The 9,813-nt window shown below is 45.7% G+C and overlaps 1 protein-coding gene across 1 annotated transcript in view; it reads left to right on the top strand.

The window, feature by feature from the left end:
• Slc28a3 (solute carrier family 28 member 3) overlaps window positions 1–9,813 on the top strand; it is a 53,223-nt gene that overhangs the window by 20,561 nt on the left and 22,849 nt on the right. Inside the window, exons 2-4 of the mRNA XM_031358439.1 lie at window positions 2,451–2,540; window positions 5,794–5,879; window positions 8,012–8,103. Coding sequence (XP_031214299.1) covers window positions 2,451–2,540; window positions 5,794–5,879; window positions 8,012–8,103 — 268 coding nt within the window. The remainder of the gene's footprint in view (window positions 1–2,450; window positions 2,541–5,793; window positions 5,880–8,011; window positions 8,104–9,813) is intronic.

The following is a 9,813-nucleotide window of genomic DNA, read 5'->3' as shown; positions in this document are numbered from 1 at the left end:
AGGCGTGCGCCACCACCGCCCGGCCTATTTCTTAATTTATAGACACATTAAGCAGAAGATGGGAAGGGAAGACTTTAGCACGGGCTTGAGGAAAGCACAGCTCGCTATGCTCCCAGGGACCAAGAAGAGAGAACTCCCACAATACATTAACTTTCCCTGACCTCGGGGTCTTATTTTTAACTGTTAATAAGATGTATGTACACTCTATCAGAAATATGTTTTAACATCTTTTAAAGTTTTATTCATTTTTATGCATATGTGAGTGGTGTAGACTTTCTGCCCCCCCCCCCCGCTCCCACCCCCCTTCATGGCTTAGAAACATGTGGCCGGGCGGTGGTGGCGCACGCCTTTTATCCCAGCACTTGGGAGGCAGAGACAGGCAAATTTCTGAGTTTGGGGCTAGCCTGGTCTACAGAGTGAGTTCCAGGACAGCCAGGGCTACACAGAGAAACCCTGTCTCGGAAAAAAAAAAGAAAGAGAGAGAGAGAGAGAGAGAGAGAGAGAGAGAGAGAGAGAGAGAGAGAGAGAGAGAGAGAGGTGATTCCCACGACTTCCCCCATTCAGTCTGCATCCTGTGAGGTTTTGCGCTGAGAACAGGCATCCTTATAGGTGTTAGGTACAGAGGTGTCAGTAATCTGCTTAATAAATAGAAGGAAATGTTGACTAATACGTGGTTAGAAGCTTCTTTTACAGACCCACAGTTCCAACTTACAGGAAAGAAAAAGCTAGCTGTTTACCACCCACCCACCCACACCCACAATGACTCCTTTTTCTGTTTTAAATCCTCGAGCTGTTTTTCCTCCCGGAAATACAAAGACCAAGCTGTGAATCCACTGGGCAGCACAATCGAGAACACGGGAAGCACATCCAGGGTTCCTTGTGGGCCTGCAAAACAGTGCGCACTTCACCCCCAGACACAATAGCACTCTCCTCGTTCGCTGGTTTAAACCCCCTTCTCAATTTCTTTAGCGAAGGTCTCAGGAGCTGCCAGCAGGGGGCATCAGAAGCCTGCAGCGTAAAAGAGAGAGGGAAAAACGGAAGCTCGCCGGGCCTGTGAGAAAACCTCAGGGTTCTGCAGAGCCAGAAGGAGCACACTGCTGGGTGAATAGATGCCTGGAGTTCAGGGTGAGACGACCTGCTGAGGGTCGAGTGTGTAATTAGAGATCCTGGTTTATTCACCCATGTAATTCAGCGTCCCGGTCCTGTTGTTTTCAACTTAGCACTAAGGAAAATGTAAGAATCCATGAACATAGGAGAGAAGTGGAGTCCTCAGGGCTACGAGTACAACAGCCCTCTTTCTGTTCTCTGTATAAACATACATTTCCTCTCATACTACTACCAGGAGTTCTGGAGCGCCCAGTCAGAGATACCACATGCTACCGGAAGATTGGGGTGCCTTCTTGGGGTCTTAATCTCCTTACAAGAATTTAAAGATGGGAGTGGTGGTACATGCCTCAGTCCAGGACTCAAGAGACAGAGGCTGTGAGATCTTTGTTAGTTCAAGGCCAGCCAGGGCCACATAGTGAGTCGAGGCTTCAAAATAACAGAGGAGGAGGCAGGAAAAGGGAGGAGGAAGACAGAAAGGAGAGAAAGGAAGGGAGAGAAGAAAGAAGGAGGGAGGGAGAGAGGAAGAGAGATTCTTAAGAACAAGGATGATTTTTATTAGAGTTTATTATTTTATTAGTTTTATATTTATATTTATATTTTATATTTTATAATATTTTATATTTATATATATATATATTTTATTAGAGTTTAAAATAAAAACCCCAGGAGAGCAAACTGTAAATCTCAGACTCTGCTGGGAAGAGAGAAGCAGCCATGGTAGCTGCGCTGTGAGCAGCGTGTGGGCAAGCAGCCACTCTGCCAGAAGGGAATGTCTGAGAAAGAAGCAGGAAGTGTTAGGGAAATCATGGGCAGAAGCGCAGAAAAGGGTGGGAAGAAAAAGCAAGGGTTTGCTTCTCAGAATTATTCAGACTTAGGAAGCTGTGGCGTTGGAGCCCGCGCTAGGGCCAGGAATTCTTATAAGGACAAGTTCATTATCTCACTAAAGGGAAACTTATTTCTTCTATCGATTGAGCATGGCTTAAAGGTGGATGGCTCTGCCTTCCTGAGGGGTGACTGACCTGCCCAGCTGAAACGTTAGGACCCCAACCTGGTACTGGCTGTGCGAATTTACCGTGCATTGGGACCTAAGGTGGGAAGCAGCTCTCCTTCCTCAATGTGCAACCCATGGATCATTCCCATCAGAGCAAAACAAAGCAAGATTCATCTGCTTCCTTGGGCCCATGATTCCCTGGCAGTTCCTTGAACCGAGTGCCTCATCTGAACACAGTCTCAGCTCCGGCCACTCTTCAGGACTCTTCCGGGAATCTTTGCGGAAGGACACTTTGGTGTTGGGCTCTGATGCCCTGGTTTTCACTCGGCTTTTTTTTTTTTTTCCTCCCTAGGATGAAGACCTTGAACAGCATAACACTCCAGGAAACAGCACAGTCAGGAACAGAGTTGTACAGAGCGGGGAACAAGGACATGCCAAACAGGTAGGGCAGGTATGGAGGATGGGGACCTGTTGCCATGGGAAACTGTGCTGCCTGTGAATGATGTGTGGTTAGTGCATCTAAGGCAGAGCCAGAAAGAAAACGACGCTGAGATTTCCCTTCTGCAGACCAGCCTCAGACTTCCCCCAGAGGGAAGTCACCTCAAGGCTCGTCTTAGGCCAGCATGCACCTTCATCCTTGTGACCCCAGCGACTCAGGGGCAGAAAGAAGCAGGAATCAGGGCTAGCCTGGTGTGGGGCCTCCTGTCAAAGACAGAAAGCATCAGGATGCTAAGGTGAGGGAGGCAAGCGGGCCACGCCTCCCTTGGTTCCATCAAGCCAGAATCCTTTAGAGGACCTTCATTCCAGTATACACTGGAATCCTGAAGAAGTAGGTTCTAATGCTAGGGAAGGTATGGGCTTGCCAGTGAGAGAGAAAGCAGGCAAGCTTTCTTCTTCCAGGCCCTTCAAACAGGCTGCCAGCAGAAGGCGTGGCCCAGATTTCAAGTGGATCTTCCCACTTCAAATAATTAAATTAAGTAAAAAAAAATAAAAAATCCCTCATGGTGTATACCCACCCACTTAGGTTTCTAGAGTAATAAGCTGACAGCTGGGCTGGAGAGATGGCTCAGCAGTTAAGAGCACTGACTGCTCTTGCAAAGGTCCTGAGTTCAAATCCCAACAACTGCATGGTAGCTCACAACCACCCGATCTGACGCCCTCTTCTGGTGCGTCTGAAATCAGCTACAGCATACTTACATATAACAATAAATAAATCTTGGGCTCAGAGTGAGCAAGGCCAGATCTAGTTGGGCCTGAGTGAACAGAGGTCCTGAGTTCAATTCACAGCAACCCCTATACAGCCTCAGTATACTCATATACATAAAATAAATAAATAAATCTTTAAAAAGAAAAAAAAAAGCTGATGGCCAAGAACAGATGTCCATAACCCTGGAGGTAAACTACGGGGTTCGTGTGATCATCAGTATAGTAGGCTCATCTGAGGTAACAAGTGGACCACTCAGGCGGAGGATGTGGGCAGGAGAGGCTGGGCCGTGTGAAGATCTGTGGAAAATCTCTATGTTTACAGCTTATTTTTGCTGCAATTGCTCTCAAAGGTCTACTCTTTTTTTTTTTTTCTTCTAATTGTCTCACAAAAGAACAAAGCAAAACTTCCTATCTCACAACTATAACACGAGTGTGCAGGCTGATCAGCAGCAGCTTTGGTAGCAATGGCTTTGAGTGATGATGCTGAAGGAGGACATTCAGTAGGAATGCACGCAGAGGGCTGCGCAGGGAGCTGAGCAGAGGGTGGTTGTGAACAGAGTCCCGCACTGACCAGGAAATGGAACATCACCATGATAATGGAGTTGAGGGTGATTTGGGTGTCTATTTTAAAAGATAAGAAGGGCCAGGCGGTGGTGGTGCATGCCTTTAATCCCAGCACTTGGGAGGCAGAGGCAGGTGGATTTCTTAGTTCGAGGCCAGCCTGGTCTACAGAGTGAGTTCCAGGACAGCCAGGGCTAAACACTGTCTTAAAAAAAAACAAAAAAGAAGAAGAAGAAGAAGAAGAAGAAGAAGAAGAAGAAGAAGAAGAAGAAGAAGAAGAAGAAGAAGAAGAAGAAGAAGAAGGAATTTAACAGGGCTGGAGAGATGGCTCAGAGGTCAAGAGTTCTGACTGCTTATCCAGAGGTCCTGAGTTCAATTCCCAGCAACCACAGGGTGGCTCATAACCATCTATAGTGAGATCTGGTGCCCTCTTCTGGGCTGCAGGCATCCATCCAGGCAGAACATTGTATACATAATAAATAAATAAATCAAGAAGAAGAAAAAGAAGGAGGAGGAGGAAGAAGGAGAAGAAGGAGAAAAGGAAGAGGAGAAGGAAGAGGAAGAAGAAGAGGAGAAGGAGGAGGTGGAGGAAGAAGAGGAAAATAAATAAACAGAAGCATTTCATAGGTGGCAGGTGGCTTGGGACACATTGAGAGAAATCACTTAAATTAAATATTTACCAAATTGCTAGCCAAGCTATATGCCAAGTAGTGATAAATGGACAAGGAGCTGGAGAGATGGATGGATGGCTCAGCAGTTAGGAACACTCGCTGTTCTTGCTGAAGACTTTCTTGCCATTCCCAGAACCCACATGACAGCTTACAACCATCTATACCTGGGCTCCACAGGATCTGACACCCTCTCTTGGTCCCTGTGGACAGTGCATACACATGGTACATATACATGCAGGCAAAGCATTTATACACATAAGATAAAAATAAGTAAATCTGTTTTTAAAAGAAGACAGTGGCAGGCACTCCTCTGCCCCTGACTGTGGTGTCTGGACCTTGGACTCAGCCTCTTCCTATGGTCTGTGCCTTCCTAGTCCTTGAGGATTAGTCTAGAAAACACAGGAGACCAAAAGCAGAAAGAATAGTGTCTGTCTTTGACTTGCTATGTGACACGCATCTTTGGTATCATTTGGGGTCAGATAATTTCAGCGCAGAGGATCAAGGGTCATTCTGCACATGGCAGAGTACATAAGCTGAGCTCCAGGAGAATTCAGAGCCAGTGTACACTTGAACACTCCCCAGCTACATACAATGGCAACTTTACCAGCTGAAGAATTGTAGGATTGAGAGAGGGGACTATTCTGGAAACAAGATAGGTCATGGATGTTTGAGAGAAAGCTCATACTGGTCCCAGAAAAAAAATTGTCCATGAAACGTGACTCTGACGCAGGCACTTAAGTCATCAGGGCAAGGGATGTGAGTCCCAAGGAAATCTGTCAACTCTTGAAGGATGGCGCAGGTGTTCGTATCTGCAAGCCAAGCCTAGGTTTGGTTTTAGGCTCTGGAAATGGGCTGGTTCAACATAAAGGGAGAATTATACATCCCTTGCTGTGAACTTCATTTAGCCCTTTCCAGAAAAGCAGAGCTGGTGTCTGGTGTTGATCGATTGCAGCAGAAACTGGAACAAAAAAAAATCAGAAATACAAACACATTGCCTTTTCAAAAAAAAACAAAAGGTGGTGATCAGGAATGCCAAAGGCTTCTCTTGGGAGGAAAGAGAACTTAAGTGTGGCTCTGAATTTCTTGTAATTATAAAAGGAAAAACCTGTCCATGCAGTAGAAAAGGGAGCTGTTTCTTGCATAATAATGTAAGAGGGAGTGTTGAACATCGCTTGCCTGAACCCTGGACAAAGGAGTCCAGAGTTCATAAGCACCCAGGTTCTCATTATTGTCTTTGCTCCAATGTTTGATCTCCAGGACCACAGGCAGATCTCGATTGAGCAGGAGCCTCTAGAAAACAAAGAAGGCACGGAGGATGATAGCGAAGATGAGCATCAAAAAGGGTATAGTCGCCTACCCTGTGTGTTTTATCCCCTGTTTTGTCTTTTAGTTTTATTCTCTTCTGTTCCTAAATTTTACTATGCTTCATTAGAAACTATTACCACCTCCAGCGCCACCCACCCACCCAGCACCTCTTAGAAAAAGCAATGGCCTTTTAGGGTGATGGATGTGGTCAATTTGAAGCAGCGTTGTTCTCAGAGCCTTGAGTTTATTTTTACATTCATCCAGGACAGTCTTCTCATTAAAAGTATAAATTACCTACTAAAGGCTCCAATCCATATGTAAGGAGTCAATTTATCTTCCCCATATCTATCGATAGCAATTGATTTCTCAAAAACTACTTTAAATCTCAGAAAACTGGTCCAGGGAGATGGCTCGGACCATAAAGGCTCTTGCTGCCAAACCCAAAGACCTGATTTCCATCCCCAGGACACACCTGCTGGAAGGCGAGCACCTACTACCGAAAGCTGTCCTCGGACTTCCCCATTGTTCTGTGGCACATGCGTGTTCACACATATAGATACAAAATAAGGATGTGCGATTAAAAATTTTATAAACGGTTACCTTTATTATCTTATAGCCTTGAATTATTCCAAGTTTTAACAGTCTCTAAGACAGGAGAGCCAGCAGGTGTGTGTTTGGCAGGGTCTGCTATCTAGCCCAGGCTGAGGTTTTAACTCATCTTTACCACCCTCTTGCCTGCTGTCAAATGCTGGGGCTATAGGTGTGAGCCATCATATGTGGTTGAAGCAATATCACTATCTTGATTTGGGCTTAGTAAAATGATGGGCAGCCTACTTGAAAGTGAAGAGTCTGGAATTTTGCTCTGATATCATAGTATGCGGGTCCATTTCCTAAATTCCTATGTAAATTTTTACTTAAATTTCTGTGTCTCTAAGGAACTTTTTTTCGAGACAGGGTTTCTCTGTGTAGACCTGGCTGTCCTGGAACTCACTCTGTAGACCAGGCTGGCCTCGAACTCAAATCTGCCTGCCTCTATCTCTGCCTCCCAAGTGCTGGGATTAAAGGTGTGTGCCACCACCACCCGGCATCTAAGGAACTTTTAAAAGAATTATCTTTTTTTTTTTTTTTTTGCATAATGTTTGTACCTGGTGCCAGTGGAGGCCAGAACAGGTCATTGGATCCCCTGGGGCTGGGACTGTAGATGATTGTGAACCACAGTGTGGGTATCAGGAAGCACTCCTGGGTCCTCTTCAGGAGAGGGGTGTACTCCTCACCGAGCATCCCCAGCCCCTGAAGAACTTTTGTTCTTAGGCATCAGAATAATGTCTCTCAAAAATTAGAATTGGGGCTGAGAGGTCTTGACATGTGAATACCATCAAGAACATTTGCCAGGCTCCATCCTTCCTTTACTTTATGAGGCTCTACCCAGGGCTGAGAAGGTCTCTGGAGGCATCACGTGTCCCAAGGTTTCACTAATGCTCACAGCACTGAAGCAATCACCAGTGGGTTGAGTTTGTTCAGCCCGGACAACCAGGCAAAGCAAGTCTATGCAGTGACTGCTTCCTAGAACCAGATTGCTGTAATGAATTACACACGTCCCTTGCCACTGTAAGATAAGAGCTGAGGAAGCCAGTGCACAGCGGAGGAAGGACTAGTAAGAGTGGCTCTTTACCATGGCTGCTTTAAAAACAAAACAAAACAAAATGGCGTCTCCTCAATCAATGGAGGGTAATTCATTATTGGCTTTTCTTTTCCTGAATTAGACCCTAAGAAACTTCGCCTTTACCACACTCTGATTCACCTAATATGTCCTAGGGTGGTGTTTCAGATTCTCAGCACACATCCTCACACATCCTCGCGCACATTCGTTTCCCATGGTAACAATGCATGGTCTATGTGATGCACTCTGAAGCCTTCCTCTCAGGAGTCCTACTCCTGTGGTTTATTAGTTACTTACTGTTCTCCCGGCCAGCTTGGCACACTCATTCGGTGGCCAATCCAAGTTATAACCAGTGTCCGACTAAAATGAACATCCCATTTCTGCTTTGGGATATGGCTTCAGAAACAACCACAAACATGGCTGCCGTTCATGGCCTAACCCAGGCTTCACAGGCCAGCTACTTCATGCCGGGGTATTCACCTCTGAGGCCCGTTCGCTTTTATGTTGCAGGTTCCTGGAAAGGAAGTATGATACAATTTGTGAGTTTTGTAGAGAGCACAGAGTGATTCTCCAGAGCACCATCTGGGCCATTTTACTGACAGGTAAATTCCAAAGGGCAGCTGCAAGACTGTTGTCTCTCCTTGGGGTCTTTTCAAAGTTACTTTCCGTGGGAAGAAAGAAATCTCCCCTTCCCCTGGGGCCTCACAGACTCACGCAGAGAAGGGGTGGGGTTGATCAAGAAACCCCAGAGGGAAAGCCTTGCTTATGAGGCCAACCAGAAATATTATTTTAAGTCACTTACGGTCTTAATCTCTTTTCTGTTGCTATAACTGAATACTGCAGGCTTAATCACAGATGTTTATCCAGATCCTGGAACGGGGAAGTTCAAGACCAAGGTGCCAGCCCTCACCGAGGGCCTTCTACTCCATCAAAACACAGATGGGGGTCTTTGAAATACTAGATAGCCCAAACTAACCCATGTCTCTAGTTCTCCATTTTGAAGCCACTAGCAATAATATCATGGTGCCCCACCCTCAGGAGCTCATCCAATCGCAATTACCTGCTCAAAGCCCCACCTCTGCTCCTATCACAATACAGATGTGGCTATTAAGCTTCCAACACACAAACTTCAGAGGGATACATTCAAACCATACCATCACCCTACTCATAGGACTCATGGAAAAAAAAAAAACACCTTGCCTAATACCAATCCAGACTACTTAGGCAACTGGCCACGTCCCAATGATACAAAGTTAAACATGAACAAACATTAGTTATGGGAGTAAATACAGGATAAGACCCAGGACAGAACCAGAACCTTCTGGCCCAGACTTTAGCCTACAGGCACATGAGAATGAACCCTGATTTTTTTTTTTTTTTTTTGATTTTTCGAGACAGGGTTTCTCTGTATAGCCCTGGCTGTCCTGGAACTCACTCTGTAGACCAGGCTGGCCTTGAACTCAGAAATCCACCTGCCTCTGCCTCCCAAGTGCTGGAATTAAAGGCATGCACTACCACCGCCCAGCGAACCCTGATTTTTTTTTCCTGTCTTCTTAAAGCAAAGGGCTTCAAAATGCATTGTAAAAAATAGAAATTAAAATATATTAAAAAAAAACCAACAAATTGGCTGTAAAATGTGAACTTTCTCACCCAAGCCTATACACACTTGAATAAGAAGGCTACACAGTCAAAGCAAGGCTTCCACAGCTTGAACAGTAACATCAAGGCTCAGCTGGCCAGCAAGGCTCCTCCGCTGCCCAGGAAGGCTCCGCTGCCCAGCAAGGCTCCGCTGCCCAGCAAGGCTCCTCCACTCCCCAGCCGTCTTAGGTCTGGCCATATTGTACCTTCAATGTTGCCCTTGTAACAAAAATACAATCACAGATAGTATGTAAGTAGAAAGTCATGTCTACCTTGCAAATTCTACCTGGCTGGAAGAGACAAGTACACACTAGCAAAATGCTATAAGCGTGCCACCTCCCTAGTAACAGGCCGACCTAACCTGCAGGCCCTTGCTAACTTCTTAGAATAAGAAGCTCTCCTTCCTCTCTCTCTCTCTCTCTCTCTCTCTCTCTCTCTCTTCCTTTCTTCCTTTCTTTCTTTTCTGAGACAGGGTCTAACTGTATAGCTCCTGGTGTCCTGGAACTCACTATATAGACCAGGCTGGCCTTGAACTCACAGAGATATGCCAATCTCTGTCTGGGATTAAAGGTGTGCACTACCGTACCTGGTATTCCTAGTTTAAACTGTGTTATTTAAATGCAGCCATGGGGACCAAGTGACAGGATGCAGAACTTAGAATGTACTTTTTTTTT

Source organism: Mastomys coucha, unplaced genomic scaffold (genome assembly GCF_008632895.1).
Source record: "Mastomys coucha isolate ucsf_1 unplaced genomic scaffold, UCSF_Mcou_1 pScaffold7, whole genome shotgun sequence".
Classification (NCBI taxonomy): Eukaryota; Metazoa; Chordata; class Mammalia; order Rodentia; family Muridae; genus Mastomys; species Mastomys coucha.
The sequence above is the reverse complement of the archived record's forward strand: the minus strand, read 5'-3'. Positions and strand labels throughout refer to the sequence as shown.